The sequence below is a fragment of the Peromyscus maniculatus genome, chromosome 1 (genome assembly GCF_049852395.1).
Source record: "Peromyscus maniculatus bairdii isolate BWxNUB_F1_BW_parent chromosome 1, HU_Pman_BW_mat_3.1, whole genome shotgun sequence".
In the NCBI taxonomy this organism is placed as follows: Eukaryota; Metazoa; Chordata; class Mammalia; order Rodentia; family Cricetidae; genus Peromyscus; species Peromyscus maniculatus.
The window spans coordinates 136,599,425-136,619,705 of NC_134852.1; the positions used below are offsets into that span (position 1 = coordinate 136,599,425).

The window sequence follows — 20,281 nt, forward strand, 5'->3', positions numbered from 1 at the left end:
CAGTCCCCCTGTTCTTGCCCATCAAGTACTGGGATTACAGGCACTGGCCCATCATCGAGCTGCTCTAAGTCTACAGCAAAACCAATGCAAATCTGTAAGTCTAGAGCTCTATGTAGTATTAAAGCTGCAGAGGTGAGACTCAGGCAATATGAGACACTGACAAACCAGACTGTGTCTTGTGTACTCCATCCTTGGACCTTTTTTGAGGCAGGCTCTCATGTATCCTAAAGTGTTCTTGAATTTACGAGGTGGAAGATCGATCTTCTGGTGGATTGTGTTGCCTGCACCTCCTGAGGGCTAGGATTGCAGGTGTGCCCCACCATACTGAGTTATGCCCTGCTGGGCATTAAATCCAAGGCTTCCTGAATAAGCATTCCAACTGAGTCACATTCCTAGCCTGTCTGTTTGCTTTTTGAGACAGTTATGAAACCCAGACTTGCTCAAACTAGTCATCTTCCAGCCAGAGCCTCCTGAATGCTGGGATCCTAGGTATGCATCACCATGCCTGTTTTATGTACTTTTTATCAGAGTCTGTGGTGTGCAGCTCAATTTTTTTGTGTGTGTGTGTGTGTAGCTCAAATTCTAATTGGTCTTAATAATAAAAACCCAGTCAGAGCAGGGCGGTGATGTCACACACCTTTAATCCCAGCACTCGGGAGGCAGAGGCAGGAGGATCTCTGTGAGTTTGAGGCCAGCCTGTGCTACAGCATGAGTTCTAGGAAAGGCACAAAGCTAGACAGAAAAACCTTATCTCGAAAAACCAAAAGAAAAGAAAAGGAAGAAAGAAAAAGAAAAAAAGAAATCCCAGAGTCAGATATTGGGGTAAATGCTGAAATATCAGAGACATAAAGGAGCAACCAAAGTCACCTCTTACCTCCATGAAATCTCAGACTGAAAAGGGGCTGAGCTCCTGTCTCTGTCCACTTTATATTCCTCTCTCTGCCCAGCCATATCATTTCCTGTCTCCTGTCTATACATAACTCCAGACCTCTATGGTTAACTAATGGCTAGCTCCATCCTCTGACCTTCAGGCAAGCTTTATTTGTTAGAGCACAAACAAGATATCACCACACTCCTGTCTTGGCACACACTGTCCAACCACAGGAGATGTATGGTTTGACCCACAGAACAGCTAGATGATATCTTGCTGCATGATGGAGGAACTCTCAGCAAGATATGGAGGAATAAGTCCACACAATCCACGCAGGATTAACCTACTTGTTGGATGTGAGCACTCAATACCTCTGGAATTCTGTCAGAGACGGAACCCCAGAGATGAGCTTTACTAATTGGATGTTGTCCACTTTCATCTCTTGACCACACTCCACTTTACTGTGTAATAAACTCCATCTGTATTCTATATTATACTTGCCTGTCTCTTCTGAAAAAAAATTTTTTTTCCAGAGCTGAGGACTGAACCCAGGGCCTTGAGCTTGCTAGGCAAGCTCTTCTGAAAAAATTTTAAAGATTTGTATGCGTAAGTGTTTTGCCTGTATTATGTAAGTACACTATGTGCATGCCTGGAGTCCACAGAGGCCAGAAGAAGGTGCCAGATCCCCTGGAACTGGAGTTAAAGATGATTGTGAGCTGCTGTGTGGTGCTGGGAACTAAACCCAGGCCCTCTGCGAGGGCAGCGAGTGCTCTTAACTGAGCCATCTCTCCAGCCCCTCTTCTGGATTCTTTAGAACAAAAGATCACAAAGACTAAGGGGAGTCCAGCACAAGATCCTGGTAACACTTCAATTGATTGTTCTTTATTTTTGCCTTTTCAGTCTGTGCTCAGGCCTCAGTGTCTCAAGTGCTGGGGTCATAAGTTGAGCCTGTATCTAGCTCTGTCTGGATTTTAGAAGAGGTGTGATGCAGCTAACTTCCTTGTTTGTGCCTAGACTTGGAATCTTCATTTCTCTAGGGATGAATTTTATGGAATCTATGGCATTTGGAACAAACACTGTCAATCGAGTTTTGAGAGGGTAAATTTCAGAAAGGAAGTCAAGAGTTAAGTAGCTTCTATTATCACCCAGGGAGAGGCAAGGAAGTCATGGATGTGCAAGTTGAAAGTTATTACTACGCTTACACTCATTGTTTTAGCCAACAGGCATTTCCTGGGTATCCGTCTTGAGAAAAGCAAGCAAGCTTCTTCTCAAGGTTCCCAAGGACTATTGAAGTATGACTTCGGAATGTTAGGAAGCCCAGGATCCCTGCAAGAGACATGGGGGCGGTATTTAAGGGCCAAGGACTGGAACTCTCTGGACCCCATCCCTTGCTCCAGTTAATTTTGCTTCCCCCAGGCTGGGAGGTCTTCCCTGTGGACCGAACCCTGCCCAAGCTGACGCCTGCCGCCCTGGAGACTACATCGCCCATAAGCCTTTGAGGGCGCTGGTGCATTGTGGGATGCTGCGCATCCGCCTCCTGAAACAGGCTGAGGTGTGGAAGTTCTCTGTCCTTCCCCGCGAGACACCAGAATCCTCCTCTTCCGCCTCATGCCCGGATATCGGCGGCCATGGCCATAAAAACTGGCGGCTAGAGGCTCCCAGACTCGCTCTCCCGGCCCTCATTTCCGCCGGAAGTGGCCTCTAGTCGCAAGTGCCCGTCCTTCCCTGCACGCGCGGGTTCCCGGTGCCCAGTTCTCGGTCCCGGTGGCCGAGTACTCCCACGATGGCGGCCGCCACCCTGTTACGAGCGACGCCCCGCTTCAGCGGTGAGGGGGCGGGCTGGGCGCAGGCAGCCTGCAGACCTGGGGGGCGTCGAGGCAGCGGGGTTCGGGTCCGCTCCCTTGACTCCAAGTCCTTTCCCCGCAGGTCTCCGCGCCAGCCCGACCCCGTTGCTGCAGGGTCGGCTGCGGCCGCTGAAGGCCCGGGCATCGCCCTTCTTGTGTCGCGGTCTAGCCGTGGAGGCCAAGAAGACCTACGTGCGCGACAAGCCCCATGTGAACGTGGGGACCATCGGCCATGTGGACCACGGCAAGACCACCCTGACCGCGGCCATCACGAAAAGTGAGTGAGTTTGGTTGGGTTTGGTTGGGGGCGTCCGGCAATGCCCTGTCCGCTGCAAGGACCAGAGTCGGGGGAAGTAGGGGGTCGGAAGTCCGCTGAAGTTTAGCCTGGCGCCAAGACACTGCAGGCGAGGGATGGTTTGGAAGATGCAGGAGACAGGTTCCCCCGTGCAAGAAGAGCTCTGTCAGGCACAGTCTGCAACAGTGAATGGCTTTCTATTTGTGTGGAACGGTTTGTGAGGAGACGCTGTCCGTGGGGAGGTTACAGCGTCTGTGACAAGGACAGACCCCTTGGACAATTCTTTTTGTCGGTACCCCGCCTCCCCCTGCAAAGTTATCTCCTTGAAGAATTGGAGGTTAGAGAGCTTTAACCATCCAGATTGCTCATGTAAGAGGGATCCAGGCGTGCGCCCCGAGCCTCGTCTGCAGCTCTGAACCCGAGTTGAGAGGTGTGTTCTCTTCCTCCCGTAGTTCTAGCCGAGGGAGGTGGAGCTAAGTTCAAGAAGTACGAGGAGATAGACAATGCCCCCGAGGAGCGAGCTCGGGGTATCACCATCAATGCAGCCCATGTGGAGTACAGCACTGCTGCCCGCCACTATGCCCACACAGACTGCCCCGGTCATGCAGATTATGTTAAGGTGAGGGTTAAGGCTGGGGACAATCAGAGCCTGCTTCAGGTCAGTGGAGGTTTGAGGGGAGGAGGTTATAAGATAGTGGTGGTGTCTGGCTACGAGAACAAGGATTTGTGGCCATGGCTGTGGGCGGCAGAGATGGGGATTTTCACAGCTACCTGTAATTGATGATGCTGGAGGGCCTGGAACTAAGCTGACTTTCTCCCTCTTCCACCCAGAATATGATCACAGGCACTGCCCCTCTGGATGGCTGCATCCTGGTGGTGGCAGCTAATGACGGCCCCATGCCCCAGACCCGAGAGCACTTACTGCTGGCTAAACAGGTACTGGGGTCTGAGTGGTAGGGAAGTGAAGTTGGGTCACTGAGGACACCATCTCAGCCTCTTTCTCACTTGCAGATTGGAGTGGAGCATGTTGTGGTGTACGTGAACAAGGCGGATGCTGTCCAGGACTCGGAGATGGTGGAGCTCGTAGAGCTGGAGATCCGGGAGCTTCTCACCGAATTTGGATATAAAGGAGAGGAGGCCCCGGTCATCGTCGGCTCTGCTCTCTGTGCCCTTGAGGTGAAAGCAGGGGCAGCTGCTGTTAGAGGATGGGGTAGAGCCTTCTTTCCTCTGTACCTAGGGACTTGCATTCTGTGAGAGGAGCAGAATTTCCGAGTCCTGTCATCTCTCTCCAACAGCAACGGGACCCTGAGCTAGGTGTGAAGTCCGTGCAGAAGCTCCTGGATGCTGTGGACACGTACATCCCCGTGCCCACCCGGGACCTAGAGAAGCCCTTTCTGCTCCCTGTCGAGTCAGTCTATTCTATTCCTGGTGAGGCCTGTGCTCACTCACACCCTGTCCCTGTAGGGAGCACCTGACCTGGGGTCCCTGGTGACCTGTCCTGTTTCTTTGCAGGCCGGGGCACAGTGGTGACAGGTACACTCGAGCGTGGCATTTTGAAGAAGGGCGATGAGTGTGAGTTGCTGGGACATAACAAGAACATTCGCACTGTGGTGACAGGTATAAGAAGGAAAACTTCAGAGCCTGGGGCGGTCTCAGAATGATCCTTCCCATGTAGGTCTTGTACCTTCCTTCGCCTCAGACCACCTTTCCTCCCATCTTCTTCCTAGGCATCGAGATGTTCCACAAGAGCCTGGAGAGAGCTGAGGCGGGGGATAACCTGGGCGCTCTGGTCCGAGGCCTAAAGCGGGAGGATTTGAGGCGTGGCTTGGTCATGGTCAAGCCAGGCTCCATACAGCCCCACCAGAAGGTGGAGGCCCAGGTGAGGGCTCCAGGTGACGGTTTGGCAGGGTTGGGCCAAGTTGTCCCTTGCGTAGACGCAGGACTTGCAGCCTTTCTACCCTTGCTCTTCCTCCCTAGGTTTACATCCTCAGCAAGGAGGAGGGTGGCCGCCACAAACCCTTTGTGTCTCATTTCATGCCTGTCATGTTCTCCCTGACCTGGGACATGGCCTGCCGCGTCATCTTGCCTCCAGGGAAGGTATGATGGGGCTTGAGGATATAAAAGGAGTGGAACCTGGGGAGGTGGTCCACACCTTTAATCCCAGCACTCAGGAAGGCAGAAGCGGAAACATGCCATAGAACAGGGTGTTTTGTTTTTTTCCTGTTGTGTTTTCTGAAACATTGGAGGGCTCAGAAAACGCCTGTTGATTAAAACTGCACTAATACCAAATTCCTGATCATGGTCCCTTGTACTTCTTCACGCTGTTTGCATGTGTCTAGCAACTGGGAGGGAAGGATGAAGCTGTTCCCCGCTAAGACTCTTCAGCTGGTTGCCTTTTCCCAGGACTTGATCCCTTGGCTGCCAGCAGTTCCACAGTGAGGGTACCCTGGTGACTGCCTCTCCTTCTCCCTCCATTAGGAACTTGCCATGCCTGGAGAGGACTTGAAGCTCAGCCTCGTCTTGCGGCAGCCCATGATCTTAGAGAAAAGCCAGCGTTTCACCTTGAGGGATGGTAACAAGACCATTGGCACTGGCATCGTCACGGACTTGCCAGCCATGACTGAAGAGGACAAGAACATCAAGTGGAGCTGAGTCTGGACTTCTGCTCAGGTTGTTGAGCTTAGAGCTGCCTTGGCCAGCGTCCCTCCTGTGGACACAGGCTGCACCCAAGCAGACAGAGGACAACTAGGAACACTTCTGCTCAGGAGTGGCCTGCCGGGAGAGGTAGGCAAATAAACTGTTCTGTGAATACCGACCTGTGTCGTGTGCCTTCTGTGTAAGTAGAGGACGTGGAGGAACACTGCATTTGAGAACCCCAGAGCCATTGGAGTTTTTTTATCTAGCATCAAGTCCATTTCTGGCATACATGCCAGACAAGCTCAGACTCAAAGCCACCATCGGTGCTGTGGCAGCCTGAGAAAAACCCAATCCACTGAGCTCTGTGTGACTTCCAGCAAAAGACAACTGTGTTATCTTCCTAGATTGGGAAAAAGTTCCGTTGTCACTTGGAGCCGCCATAGGCTCAACTCTGGTGTTAATCGTTTCTTTCCCCTACTGTGTGTCTACTAGATTAATGCCTGGGTTACCTCTAGATTCTAGCACTCAGTGCAGAAGTACAAGCATACCTTAGTGAACTGCTTGTATTGTACTTGACAGGTCATCACTGCTTCCAAGCAAAGATAAGGTTAACCGGAGTTTTTAAGGCCAAAGAGTTCATCTCAGTGATAGCCTTTTCCTAGCTTGTATGATCCTCCCCTTGATTCAATTCCTGGCACCTATGTACACAAAACATTAAGGCTTTGAAACAGCTGGCAACTGTATTAGGTTCTCGGTCCTGGGTTCTAACCTCAGTACTAGAAAAACACCAACAAAAGAGGGAAACAGCTGGAAAGAAACAGCACGTGCCTGTAACTGGGAGGCAGAGGCAGGAGTACAGGCCAGCATGGTCTACCTGAGGGCCTGTCTCAAGAGCCCAGAAACACCCAAAACAAGATACTGGGGTACTCAGGAGTCATGGTTCTTAGGTCCAGTCTGACAGCTGTTTTGAGAAACCAAAAAACTTAAGTCTTTGAGTACCAAAGAAGCTTCCTATAGCTCCAGCCTAAGGAGCAGACAAGAAAGACATGGAAAACCACAAAGTACCACCATCCAGGAAGTTCCTGATGTCACAAAGCTAAACTGCCTTATGAGTTTTGAGCTACCTCCCCAAGGATGATAAAACTTGAAATCTTCCCATGAAGTGTTCAAGGACAGCTGCGCCTCCCGTTCTGTGCACGTTAGACCTGCCGTTGATTTCCAGCTTCCCTTTGCTTTCCTGTACCGTCAGCCCAGAATGTCAACCTTCCCTCTTCCCCCATCCCTTTCCCTCACCAAAACACAGCCATGCCCAGATTCCGGGGGCTTTTCCTACCCTCCCCACAGCAAGCATCTCGACCACTAAGCCCTCCCCATCTCCAGTCCTGGAAGAACTGCCTGTTGAAGAAGCCGAGCTTAGGTCACAGAATTCTAAACCCCTCTTTAACATCTTTGGTGCCTGCCTCCAAGTGGTGGCACACACCTTTAACCCCAGCACTTGGGAGGAGGCAGAGGCAGATGAATCCGAGTTTGAGGCCAGTCTGGTCTACAGAGCAAGAATTCTAGAACTGCCTACACAGAGACCCAGACCAAAGAAACAACACCTTTGGTGGGGCTGGAGATGGCTCAGTGGTTAAGGGCACTTGTTGCTTTTGCAGAGGACCTGGGTTTCGTCGCTAGCGTACGCACACGCGCACACACACACATGCACACAGGCAAAACTAACCATGTAAGTTTTACGTGATGGGGGTGAAAAAAAAAAGACAAAAATTTAAACCTGATTTTTGTTTGTTTTTTGAGCCAGAGTTTCCCTGTGTAGCTTTGGAGCCTATCCTGGAGCTCTCTCTGTAGTCCAGAACTCACAGAGATCACCTGGCTCCGTCTCCCAAGTGCTAGGATTAAAGGCTCACGCCACCACTGCTTGGCCCAGATTTATTTTTAAAAAGCCAAACTACAGGCGGGTTAAGTTAGTTTAAAATTTTATTTTTTTTATTTATTTTTTTAAAATTTTTTATGTAATAAAAAGTAAAAGTCCTTGAGGCATCTGTCTGTCGGTCTCTCACACAGGATACTCAAGTTAATGGGGAAGAACAGGGGGCCCAAGTCTGAGGTTATAAATAATAGAAAATAAAAGATCTTCCGTCTCCAGCGGGGGAATAGATGAGAGGATGGGAGGACAAGACTGGGTGGGACCCGGCAGGGGCAGAGCAGGAACCTCCCCCACCCCCGCTGGACCCCAGCCCTGCCCACTTCAAGGACCCCTCCCATTCAAGGTGCTTGGCAGGAATTCCCCAGCTCCCCAAGGGAAAGGGGTTGGGGGCGGGGCTAGGACTGGTCCGAGCTGCTGGGGGGAAGAGACATAGATCACTCTTCCCTCCACTCATGGAGGTCTCAGGTCGCGGCCAGGACAATCTTCAGTTCCCCGGGGGGTGGAAGGGGAGCTGCTGGGAGGGATGAGATTGAACTGGTTGGAGGGGAGAGAGAGAGAGCAGGAGCATTAGAACCCGAGCAGCTGTCCCTCTGTCAATGCGTCCAGGGGGTGTGGGGGTGTGGGGAGGAGCGGCCTCCTCCAGGAGTCTCAGGGGGCTGTCAGAAGCACAGGTCAATCGCTGTTTCCCAGTAGGCCAGAGAGCCCTTACTCAGTTGCCCAGCTCAGCCCCCCACGCCCCAGTCTGGCCCTGTCTGCTGCGCTGACCTTACCTCGGCTAAGTCAGGAGACAGTCGGGGTCACTGAGAGCTGGGGAGGCAGTGGGGAGGGGGGCTGCTGGATCACAACTGAGCGAGGACGGAGGGAAGCAAAGGACAGAGCCAGGAGCAAGCCCCTGGCGGCGGCGACTGTGGCTTCTGCCCACCCTACATACTTCACAGACAGGTGTGGGTCGGCGGGCGCCCTCTGGGACAGCCCTGCCTCCAAGACCCCTCAATCCCCACCCAGAACCCGTGCATCCTGCCCCACCTGCAGCCCCTCAGCTCTTCCATGCCAAATTCCCCCAGCTAACGAGAACTCACGAATCCTGTCATCGGCTCCTCCTGGAAATCCAGGCGCCTGGCCAGGCTGCTCACCTTGGGGGTGTCCGATGTAGGGGTAGGGTGAGGGTGTGGAAGCTGAGAGTGCAGGCACCCCACTCGGGGGCACCGCGCCTTGGGGGGGCCCCCCATGGCCCTGGGGGGGGTGCAGCAGCATCACCTGGGGCGGGTGGGGTGCCCCGGGGTGTGGGGGCGGGGCTGCTGTGACTCCAGTTTGGACATGGGCCTGTGGAGAGAATTAGCTTCAGTGCCCAGTGCGACAGGACACTTTGAGATCCCTTATCAAAGCAGCACCGCGAAGTGGAACAAGCACTGAAATGGGGCTACCCTCACAGCACCGTGCTCTGGCATCCCTGGGTTCCTACCTGGGTAACATGGGCCATGTTGGTGAAGCCGTGGGGCAGCTGCTGGTGGGGATGGATGGCATACACAGCAGCTGGCTGGGGAAAGCTGCTCTGAGGGGACTGGGCAGAAGGTCCCGGTGGTAGAGAAGGCGGCGTGCCTGTTAGGGCCCCTGGATGGTACAGATTCTGCTGTGGCTGTCCACTGCCCAGGTGTGGGGCCTGCCCCGCCTGGTGCTGCCGGGGTGGAAGGGAAGTATGAGTGCCACCCATTCTGCTAGGCAAGAAAACCACCTGCTCACCTGTTTCTCTGCTGAAGAATGACCCAGCTCTATCTAGCCTTCTTCTAGCCACCCATTCCTGGCCCAACCACTCGGCCCTCCCAACCCCCTCCCCATATTACAAGCACCTGAACAGGACTGGGGGCCGCATGCTGGGACTGCGGCTGGCTCCCAGTAGGCGTGGTGGCCGGCTGCGGCTGGTGGCCATGGAGCTGCGTGGCGTGGTGTGGGTACGACTGGTGAACAGTGGCTGCAGGAAGAAGGAAGGAGACCAAGTGCTCAACACCCCAGATGGATAGAGGTACGCAGCCCAGAGAAGGAGCGGGCACCAGAACTCACCATAGAGGGCTTGGGGGGTAGGCTGCTCTGCAGAGGGGTACTGAGGAGTAGAGGATGACACAATGGCCTGGGGGTGGCTTCCCGATGTCAACATTCGTGGGTTACTTTGAAGCATAGGGGCAAACACCGGCTGGTGGAAGAAACCAAGTGGTAAGCAGAGCAGCCTGGTATGTCCTGTCAGCTTCCATGCGCTGCCTGAGCCCTCAATAGTCCTAAGATACTTAAAGATCCTACACACTTAATTCAGAGGGAACAACCGAAAGCAAAGGTTCCATGTCTTGTTACAGTCTGGGCACTGCCAACCCCACAGCTGGCCACCACACTCAGAATAATAACACTGTTCCCCTCACTTGGTTTGGATCCCTCACAACCCTCAGAGGTGGACTCTACCTGTGAAGGGTAGTGTGCCATGGGCTGCATCATGGCAGGCTGGCCTGGGAACTGCTGTGGGTTGTAGGGGATGTAGGAGGAATAAGGTGTGGCAGCCACCAGGGGTGGGCCAGCAGCGGCAGCGGCAGCCTGCATCATCGGAGGGGCTGAGGCTGGCTGGTGTTGGTCTGAGCGCTGGGGGGGAAGCGAGCCTGTGGGTGGAGGGTAAACAGTGCAAGTGCACAGCTCAAGCGTCATGTGCCAGGAGGCACGAGGCAGCCCCAACCGTCCTTCCCAACAGCCCTGCTCACCTTTTGCACCCCGGTACTTGCCCTGCTGCCCAGGCACCGAATTGGATACAGGATATGGATACATCTGAGGTGCCTAAGGAGAAGAACCAGGGCTCAACGGGCCGCTCATCAACACTGGGAACAAGGCTGAGCTGGACTCCCAGCACTCTCCTTGGCTCCCCGAGTCCCTCTCCTACCTGCACAGCTGGTCCCATGTGGATCTGAGGTATATATGAGATGTACTGGGGACTGTAGAGCCCGCTCTGGCCTGCTGTCAGCACCGGTATGGAAGGTGTTGAGTGAGTACGGGGCCCTGGGGAAGTGGGAGTACTGGTAGATTTGTTCTGTAAGAGACAGACAAGAGAACACGTTATTTCTCTAATGCCATCCCTGCCTTTTTAAATTAACAGCAAACATCCATGGAATGAGGTGTACCAAATACAGCTCTTATTTTTTCTTACAGCTTTATAGCAAACCACAAGATGGGCATTCTCAAACTTAGAGAGCAAGCAGGCAAAGAGCCCTAAACGGCTGCCTAAAAAAATCCAGACGCCCCATGAGTACACCAGTTAAAGCCAGGTCAGTTGATTGGTGATGCTCCTAGTCCTAACCCTCACACAGATACCTGACATGCCCAATAGTAAGAACCAAAGTAACCTGTCAGAATCGATCAGCAGCCCTCTTCACTCAAGCCTGGAGATGCCCCTGTTTTTCCAAAGCCAGTCTAACGGCTCCTGTCCAGACTCCAGCAGTACCCCTTCTCACACAGGGGACAGTGTGCTGCTGTCCTGACACTGAAGCGCTCTCCTACACCACTCTACTGTCCCCTCCAGGAAACCCAAGTCTACATGCAACAGTCAGCTCACCACAGACAGCAGAGGCTTTGTTGGATTGAACTCCTTGGCATTGGGGTTCAAAGTAGACTTCTTTACTTGTCTGTAAGAGAAAATAAAGCCAGCTCTTGAGCCATGCTCACCAGCTGGTAAGAACCAGATACTCACCACCCACCACCACCACCACTTACTCAGTCACAGGGCCCTCCTCCTTGTCATCTCCCTTGATGAGGCCCACTGGGGGACTGCCAGTTTGGCTGGGGCAAGATGGTGGGAGCTGCTCTGGCCCCTCAGTGGCCCCTACTGCTGCCAGGGAGGGTTTATCTTCCTTATCCAATATGGATTCTGTCTTGGAGGAGACTGGGGATCCCATGGGATCTGAAGTCAATAGGCCATCCACCTCCTTCTCCTTTCCTTTGGCCTCTTCTTTTAAGATCCGGGAAGGAAATGGATCCAGGCTGGTCTCAGGGGAGCTACTAGGTTGAAGCTGGGAGGAGAAATAATCAATGGGTCATACTGTCCACTCCAGACCCCACTCTTGACCTCCTACACTCACTCTTGCTGGATCTCATCTTTTCCCACCCACTCGGCCTTTGCCCCAACACACCCCACATCCTGCTTATATCCTAGCTCCTTTACAAGCCTCACTCACCTTAAACTGGGCCCCAAACTTCCTCAGTTCTTCCAACTGAAATCGTTTTTGTTCATTCTGAAGCCCAGGGACTATGAGAAAACAGTGAAATAAGGAGAAAATACACTTTTTTTCTGAAAGATTACAGAGGGATAGTTAGTGGTCCAGGACGAGAAACCAAAGAATGAGCTCCTGACAATCTTCAAAGAAAAACGAAACCCAAAGGCAGATGGGCACTGCTTTCGAATCCCAACAAACTTCCAAAGGGAAATACTCCACGTAAATGGGACCACATAGAGTAAATAAAACACCCTCACCTTTCCCAGCTATCCGGGCCAGCTCTTGGGCCTCCAAAGTCCTACCGGGCTCCTTGGTCGGGAGTTCTTTTACTGAGAAAAGAGAGACGCCTTAAGATCCTGCCATCCAGTTATACCCCACAGCTCTCAAGCGTCGTCGACCTAGTTCTTACCATCAGTGGGGGCCAGGGAAATTTTGGGAGACGCTGGGGAAATAGAGCCTGCTCCAGGATCCACAACTGATGATGTCACAGGGATGGAGGCAGAGGACACTACTGCTGAGCCAATGGGAGGCTCAGGACAGGAAGCCGAGACTGGGGCGGGGGCAGCAGACTTGGGAGACCGTGGAGGGTACATCCGGCCCACTGGAAGAAAAGAGAGAGCTATACAACCGTTAGTGCTGGCCAGGAAGTCATGCACAGAGGGGGAAACCCAAAGAAAGCTTCCAAGGATTTCACACTCAGGGTCCTAATGTCCTGCGCAAGACCAGGGCAGGTAAGTAACACAGGCAGGAAAATGGTGTCCTCGGGTATCACCAAAGACTGGAAATGCTGCAGCTTCTCCTGCTCTAAATGTTGCTAACAACACCGAAGTCTCAACAAAACATCTGACAACCAGCTACGGACTGACAGGTTAGAACCAGGGAAACCAAGGTCTTTCCCAAAACTTGCCTCCCAGCATTTCAACAACTCATTTACCACCACCCCCAACCCCACGTACACACCTCTACCCATGCCTGCAGCCATCCCCACTCAAGTTCTCTACCTGCAGGTGTTGGAGGAACGGAAGCTTCTCCAGAAGGCCTATTGTTGGGCGAAGATAAAGTCTTGGCACCTCTCAGAGGCCGCTGCGCCTTGGGGGACATTCGGGAAGGGCCTGTTTTGTTTTGTTTTAAATGTGAAGAAAAAAATAGCTGTTTATTACATGAACACTGACACATGATCTTGCCAACCACTTAAAATCCTATTGCTCACCCTTCCCATCTTCCCGTTTCTTCCACCACATCATAACCTACCTCCATTGATACCACGTGCCTCAGACCCAGGGCCGGGGCTGCTGTTATCAAGGTGGTGAGGGCCACGAGGTGGCAAAGAGCTAAGGCCAGGTCGTCCTCCTCGAGAAGCGCTGCATCGGACTCCTCCCCGGGGACCTTCCCGAACTCGCTGAGGCAGAGGGATATACTTCCCCTCCCTGGAGAAAAACTCAAGTAAGGGAAGGAGGCCCCAAATCCACCCACTGTAACAACATGGAGCCTTTCTAAATCAATCCCACACCAGACCCCAGTTTCCATTATCACACTTCCTTCATCTGTCATAGTACAATGTGTATCTATGAATTTAGGACATTATATCTCAACTCAGACCCAATCCAAGTGGCTAAGAGCGTCACAATTTTACCACTCTTCACCTATCACAAAGGCCAAGGAGACCCTTTTATGAGATTCTGTGCATGTGAAATCTCATTTAATTTGCTTTTCGAGACAGGGTGTCAATGTGTAGTTTTGGAGCCTGTCCTGGAACTCTCTCTGTAGACCAGGTTGGCCCTGAACTCAGAGATCCGCCTGCCTCTGCCTCCCAAGTGCTGGGATTAAAGGCGTGTGCCATCACCAACCAGCCTGGGAAATTTCATTTTTTTTGTGTGACAGAAACAGTACACACAAATACATTAACAAAGGAAAACTACATACCAAAACAACAAAAAAAAATTTGTTTTGTTTTTTGAAATAGGGTTTCTCTGTGTAGCCCTGGTTGTGCTGAAAGTTGTTCTGTAGAACAGGCTGGCCTCGAATTCAGAGATCTGACTACCTCTGCCTTGCAAGTGCTGGGATTAAAGGCATGCACCTGCTACCTCCTGGCCCAAAAAACTTTTAAAACTCCTCAAGTCTCTTACTGCAAATTACCAACTTTCTAGGCTTCATTCTAGACCTCAAACTGAGAACTACTAGGTATTAACTAACCCACACACAGTAAGGTGTACAGAACAGAACAGAAGAACGTACAGAAGCTCTTCCTGCCACCCCACTAGTTACCTGGACACCAAGCTGGGGCTCTCCCGCCCAGAACCCTGCCGCTGAACTGCACTGTGCTTCTCTTCCTCCGTTCGCCCATCATCATTTTCCATGGCAATCCGCAGGCGGTACTGGGGACTCGACTCAATCTCTCGAGCCAACTGGGCTGCACGGAGCTCCCGCTGCCGAAACTCTTCTGAGTTGTCCTTTTCCAAGGGAACCCTGAAAAATACACCCCCAGTGCACGAACACAATGAACAGACAACACTGCTGTAACCCCATAACCAGTTCAAGTCCACGGCAGTCAATCTATTTCTTTGGGTTTTTTTTTTTTCTTTTGTAGTGCTGAGAGCTGAACCCAGGGCCTTGTATGTGTCAAACAAGCTCCACTAGTGAACTTAACCCGCAATTTAGTCAGCATATACTCAACAGACATCTACCAAGTCCTAGGCAAAGCACTGGTATTTGGGAGACTCAGATTAGGTTAGGCTGGCTGGCCAGCAAGCAATCCCCACCCCCCCCCAAGGTATACCACCACACTCGCCTTTTTATAGGGCTGCTGGGGACAGAACTCAGGACCTTATGCTTATATAGCACGTACTTGACAACTGAGTTACATATTCCCAGATTAACAAAGGTTACTTCTACCCACAAGGAAAGCAGTTCAGCAGCAAACCATGAGGAAGGACTACTAATAAACCCAGAAAAACACACACCATACAAAAAACTGTTTCATTCAGAGGTCTGTCTTACTAAATAGCAAGTCCTGTACCTTACCCACCCAACACCACCACCCTCAAACTTCCAAAACACTTACGTGTAAGAAGACAGACTGCTGTCATAGGTAGTCTTCACTCCATAGTTCTCCTCATTAAATTTGAACATCTCATTGGGATCCCATCCATTGGACTAAGGAGAGAACAGGAAGAATGTTTAAAACCTAAAGAAAGAGAAACTGACATGCCATTCATTCCTTTCCACCAAATTAAAAACTCTGGTACAAACAGAATGAACCAACATGCACACATTAACAAGATTTGTTGTTGTTTTTTGAGACAGGGTTTCCCTGTGCAGCTTTGCACCTTTCCTGGAACTCACACTGTAGCCCAGGATAGCCTTGAACTCACAGAGATCCGCCTGTCTCTGCCTCCCAAGTGCTGGGATTAAGGCATGTGCCACCACTGCCCATATTAACAAGACTTTTGAAAGAAGATTTTATGTGTGTTTTGCCTGTGTATACGGAGTCAGATCCCTTGGAACTGGAGTTACAGATGGTTGTGAGCTACCATGTGGGTGCTGGGAATTGAACCAGGGTCCTCTGGAAGAGCATCCCATGCTTTTACCCACTGAGCCATCTCTCCAGCCCAACAAGATCTGTTTTTGAGAAAGGGTCTCATGTGGCCCAAATGCAAGGAGGCTAAGGACTGCCTCGAGCCCTTGGTCTTCCTGCTTCCATGCCCTAACCTCTGGAATCAGAAGCGCTATCATGGCTCTCTATAAGTTTTTTGTTTGTTTGTTTTAAAGAAACTTAAAAAAAAATTTTACATTTTAGGCCGGGCGGTGGTGGTGCACGCCTTTAATCCCAGCACTCGGGAGGCAGAGCCAGGCTGATCTCTGTGAGTTCGAGGCCAGCCTGGTCTACAGAGCAAGATCCAGGACAGGCACTAAAAGTACACAGAGAAACCCTGTCTCAAAAAACCAAAAAAAAAATAAATAAAAATAAAAAAATTTACATTTGTAGGTCTGTTCCTGTGGCACAAGCAGGCATATGGAAGCCTGAGGACAATCTGTAGGAATCTGTTCCTTTTTACTACTTGGCTTGGTAGCAAGCACCTTTATCTGCTAAGCCACCTTGCCAGCTTCATTTATACAACTTTAATTGAAGGAGTTGTTTTTGTAAAGAAATATGGACCTACACAGCAGTCACCTTATGCACCATTTTACTTCCTTTGTTTCTTTAAGAAGAACAGGTTTTTGTTATATAATCCAGGTTGGCCTGGAACTCACAGTTCTTCCTAAACTTCCCAAGGCTGGATTATGGGTATGAGTTATCATGCCTAGTTTATTACATCCGCCCTGGACCCTGGTACAGGGATTCTCTGTGTAGTTTTGGTTCCTGTCCTAGAACTAGCTCTGTAGATCAGGTTGGCCTGGAACCCAGAGATCCACCTGCCTCTGCCTCCCTAGTGCTGGGATTAAGGGTGTGCCCTCCTCCCCGCCCCTATACTTTTTACAACAATAAAAAATTAATGCCATGAAGAAATGTTAACAGTAGTCAATGTTGTTGACCCTTTTTCCACCTTCCTTTCCAAGAACCAACAGCTGGTTCCAAGAACAGACTTCAAAACAAATGAACCCGGCCTACACACACACACCAGAAAGAATGAACTTCTTCCACCTACACCAGGAGCCCACATTCACCACATTCAGCCTGCCCTGGTCTTGGGAAAGGAGCCCATACCATATCGGATTCCAGGTCGTAGTCATCGCTGTTGCTGTCGCCGCCCTCCCAACGCTGCAGCACCTTCTCCTTGTGCTCTCCGTTCACCTTAGAGTTCATGGCAATGGCCGAGTCAGTGAACTTGTCTGTGTGGCAGAGGTGAAGAGCGAGAGTCAGCTGATACATCTTTCTTCCCATCTTCACTCCTGACACCGTGTGGTTTCAGTTAACAAAGCAAATTTTTTAAAAATAGCAGATTTAGATATTATGTTTGTATTTGGCAACTGGTAGGAACATTAAATGACAAATCTAGATGGGGTGGCAAACGCCAATAATCCCAGCACTCAGGAGGCAGAGACAATGTGATGTCTGTGAGTTCAAGGAGGCCAGCCAGGGCTACACAGCAAGACCCTACCACACAAAACAAATAAGAATTGAAAAGCAGCCGGGCGGTGGTGGCGCACGCCTTTAATCCCAGCACTCGGGAGGCAGAGCCAGGCTGATCTCTGTGAGTTCGAGGCCAGCCTGGTCTACAGAGCGAGATCCAAGACAGGCACCAAAACTACACAGAGAAACCCTGTCTCAAAAAAATAAAATAAAAATTCAAAAGCTATAAATTAAACAAGGGAATCAGGAATAACTATAACACCAGTCATAATTCACTGAACTCTATTAAACATCAAGATATATTTTCAAGATGGAACACTCAATCATCTCTACCAAAAAAGGTGCTAGAAGATAATCAAGTCAGCATGGTCAACCTTCTACTCAATGAGCTTGACACACAGTCTAGCACAATACCTTTAGTAGCATAATTGAAGTCAACATTTCGGAAGTGGACAAGCAGAACATCACTTGGTTTAAACACCATGGTGTCCACAATGTCTTCCCGCCGAGGCCCACCTGCTGGCTCAGATGCTTTCCGGTGTACTGCGTCTACTGCCAGTTCAAACTACAAAAGCCCCGTTCCCAACATTCCAGGGTCAGTATCAAGGAGGGGGGAAAAGACTGTTTCTTTCTTATCCTTTCTAATCTTTCAACACCAAATTCTCATGTTGCCCCGCCTTTTTCGACACTAGCCAGAGACCTTAGCAAAAGCCTCACACCTGTCTGGTGTCACCCAACACACATCCTCAGTCTCATTCTCCTCCTCGGCTTCAGAAATAAGCTAATTGGAGTGCACTGACCTTTGAGCTCAGAGTCTTGAAAATGCCCTCATAAGTGGTGCCATTCTTCACCTTGACGTCACAAGTGGAACCCTGGCAGGGTGGAAGATTAAGTCACTGCTGGGAACAGAAACAGCACATTCCTCAAACACCCAAGTGAACGCTCTCTTACCACCACAGCCGTCAGGAAATGCAGCATCCTGGAATTGTTATAGACACCTTCAAATACCTGTCACACAAGGGGAAAGTAGGGGCGGCAGGTAAAGACTCTGTTTCTTACCAGACTGCCCCATATATTTTAATTCTTAGTGTCTCTATAGGAGGGGAAAAAAGACACTCACAGGTGACTGCGGGGGTCCCTTTCCGGTGCTCTGTCCCCTGTAAGAGAAGAAATAAACTCGTTTTACAGTGAACCTTAGAATAATGGACCATGTCAACTTGCTGATTTAGGTTACCAACCGATTAACTAGCAAAATTTTTCCAGCTCTCACATTAAAGAGGAAAGTAGGCATTAACGGCCAAAGCATTTTCTCCAATGCCATATTAAAATAAAAAAAAAGCCAACAACAATTTAATAAACAATGGCTGTCAAACGCTCTGGACAGCCAATGCAATACAATCTTCTGACTGTCTCCAGAGGCCAGTACTTCACGCTTCCAGTACACTGTCACAATATTAAACAAACCAAAAGCCTAATTAAGTTTCGAAGGTGAAAGCTCGGGCACCCCGGATGCAGCACTACTTAGCTCAGTCACATTACCTCCCAGAGGAAAAAAGCATTTTCAGCAGCCTTAGATTACAAATCCCGGGGTGTACGTTCCATACCCCACCCTTTCGCTCTCATTCAGCCTGCTACCCACTCTGAGGGGATCCCCAATCGCCAGGTAACAGCGCTCCTCGACGGCTGATGTAACCGGCGGTTGAGGAGGGTGAGGAGGGGGCCGTTGGCGGGGCTGGGGGACCGCGCAGCCGCAAAAGCCATCCACCGGGATGCCTCGCCCGGTCTGCGCCTGCGCACTGAAGCCCACAGCCCTCTACCAGCCCCTCCCGACCAGAAGCCACTGCGCCTGCGTCTCGCGCCGCTCTATCGCATTGACACCTCGAGAAAACCGAGGGCACCCACTCCTCAATCGCCGATACCAGACACCCCTAAACCCTCCATGCGAGCCCCCCCTCCCCGGCCTCTGCTTTACGTGTTACCGGGGCAAGCCAATGCCCGGGTCATAAGACAGCATCCGCGCGCACGTACGAGGAGGGCGGGCGGGCGCGCGCGCGCAGGAGCTTCCCAGCCTGCAGTCTTCCCAGTAGCCGCTGCTTCCGCGCCCCCGCCCACCCCGTCCCCTTCCTACTGGCTACACCGGGCCGAGGAGGGAGCCGTCCGCTCCCAAGTCCCTCCCTCCCCATTGGTCCAACTGCGGGCCGCGCGCCCCCCCTCCATTGGCTACAGCCGGGGACCCCTTCATGCAGCTTACTCCCCATTGGCTGACACCGGGGACCGCGAGATCCTTCGTGGTAATGGAGCTGGGGACCCCATCACCTCCTCAACCCCCCCCCCCAACTCCCTTTTTCCGACGGAGCTGGCGGGATGCGCCCCGCCTCCCCTCGGGGCCCAGACCCCAAGCGGCGGCCAGGCCCAGCGAGCCGAGCGCCGCCCCTCGGCTCCTGGAGACCGCCCGGAGAGGTTCCCCTCCGACCTGTTGGCACGAGGGGCCACCCCCACCTTCATGGGGTTCTGGGGCCCCCAGGTGCCCCTCAACGGCGCCGGGCTCGGGCTCGGGCTCGCCGCCGCCGCCTCCTCCTCGGGGCTCTTCCCCGCCAGGAAGTCCCGTCCTCACCTGACGCTGCCGATAGCCACGGCCCCTGGCCGCTCCTGATGCTGCGGTGGCGCTGGCGCCGCCAAGATGCTCTCGGCTCCGCGGCGAAGCCCGCTCCCGGCAGCAGCTGCAGGCCCCAGGCAGGAGGCGACGGCCGCGGGAGGCCCCGGGGGAGCCGTGGTGGCGGGCAGCGGCCCCGGGAGGCCGCCGTTGGGAGGGCTGCTCCCGCCGGGGGGCCGCCGGGCCACGGCCTGTTGCGTGGGGGGCGGCGGCTGGGGCTGCGAGGTCTGTTGTGGCGGCTGAGGCTTCAGCATGATGGCAGCGTCCGGAAGAGAAATGAGAGGGAAGGGAAAGAGGGCCCGGGGCTGGGCCCCCGTCGGAGAGCGCGGGAGGGAAGCGAGAGAGATCGCGAAGCCGGGGACCCGCCGTTGGCGGGCGGGCGGGCGGGCGGGGGGGGGGGGAGCCCCGCGGTGTCAGGGGTGGATCGAGGAGACGGCGGCGCGAGGAAGCGGGCGCCGCGAGGCGGAAGGGGAGGGGGGGATCTCGCGGGCCGGTGGAAAGCGAGAGGGCGCGAGCCGGCCTGGAGCGCGTGCGCGCCGCCGGGGGGGAGGAGAGAGGGAGGAGCGCGGGCGGGGGAGGGGACGCGGGCGGGCGGGCGGGCCGGGGGTGGGGGGAGAGGGAGCGCCGCCGGGAGGTTAGTTCCGGCGAGGAGAGGGAGGCTCGAGTGTGCGGATCCGGCCGGTCTAGCCCTTCGCCGCGGAGAAGGAGGCCGCGCAGGCGCTTAGGGCACCTCTGGGTCTCC

At 52.7% G+C, this 20,281-nt stretch overlaps 2 protein-coding genes across 51 annotated transcripts; one reads left to right on the plus strand and one right to left on the minus strand.

The window, feature by feature from the left end:
• Positions 1–2,410: 2,410 nt before the first annotated feature.
• Positions 2,411–5,825, plus strand: Tufm (Tu translation elongation factor, mitochondrial). Its single transcript, XM_006980387.4, has 10 exons — positions 2,411–2,697; positions 2,798–2,992; positions 3,463–3,629; positions 3,842–3,946; positions 4,022–4,186; positions 4,306–4,438; positions 4,523–4,627; positions 4,738–4,889; positions 4,988–5,107; positions 5,489–5,825. The coding sequence occupies exons 1-10, from the start codon at positions 2,655–2,657 to the stop codon at positions 5,660–5,662; spliced, it is 1,359 nt and encodes a 452-aa protein (XP_006980449.1). The 5' UTR covers positions 2,411–2,654; the 3' UTR covers positions 5,663–5,825.
• Positions 5,826–7,606: 1,781 nt separating this feature from the next.
• Positions 7,607–19,929, minus strand: Atxn2l (ataxin 2 like). Of its 50 annotated transcripts, none has more exons than XM_076552312.1 (24): positions 19,501–19,929; positions 18,007–18,043; positions 17,838–17,894; positions 17,687–17,758; positions 17,301–17,451; positions 16,521–16,645; positions 14,877–14,968; positions 14,081–14,281; positions 13,067–13,242; positions 12,817–12,927; positions 12,225–12,416; positions 12,073–12,144; positions 11,777–11,847; positions 11,316–11,611; positions 11,158–11,227; positions 10,489–10,635; positions 10,313–10,385; positions 10,023–10,213; positions 9,633–9,762; positions 9,422–9,543; positions 9,037–9,249; positions 8,708–8,897; positions 8,345–8,381; positions 7,607–8,085 (listed from the first exon to the last, which is right to left on the minus strand). In XM_076552312.1, the coding sequence occupies exons 1-23, from the start codon at positions 19,791–19,793 to the stop codon at positions 8,350–8,352; spliced, it is 3,114 nt and encodes a 1,037-aa protein (XP_076408427.1). In that variant the 5' UTR covers positions 19,794–19,929; the 3' UTR covers positions 7,607–8,085; positions 8,345–8,349. The 50 variants fall into 50 exon arrangements, with proteins under 50 accessions (XP_076408427.1, XP_076408425.1, XP_076408319.1 ...); XM_076552310.1 differs by having other exon boundaries at positions 7,607–8,108; XM_076552204.1 differs by having other exon boundaries at positions 8,345–8,504.
• Between the last annotated feature and the right edge of the window lie 352 nt (positions 19,930–20,281).

Bases quoted from the DNA above. Each gene is read 5' to 3' on its own strand.
- Tufm (XM_006980387.4), top strand. From the start codon at position 2,655: ATGGCGGCCGCCACCCTGTTACGAGCGACGCCCCGCTTCAGCG. The intron at 3,630-3,841 runs GTGAGGGTTAAG...TCTTCCACCCAG, and splicing joins GTCATGCAGATTATGTTAAG to AATATGATCACAGGCACTGC. The intron at 5,108-5,488 runs GTATGATGGGGC...TCCCTCCATTAG, and splicing joins TCATCTTGCCTCCAGGGAAG to GAACTTGCCATGCCTGGAGA.
- Atxn2l (XM_076552177.1), bottom strand. From the start codon at position 19,793: ATGCTGAAGCCTCAGCCGCCACAACAGACCTCGCAGCCCCAGCCGCCG. The intron at 17,452-17,686 runs GTCAGTGCACTC...GGGCTTTTGTAG, and splicing joins TCAAGACTCTGAGCTCAAAG to TTTGAACTGGCAGTAGACGC. The intron at 8,505-8,653 runs GTGAGTTCTCGT...CTGTCTGTGAAG, and splicing joins AGGAGCCGATGACAGGATTC to TATGTAGGGTGGGCAGAAGC.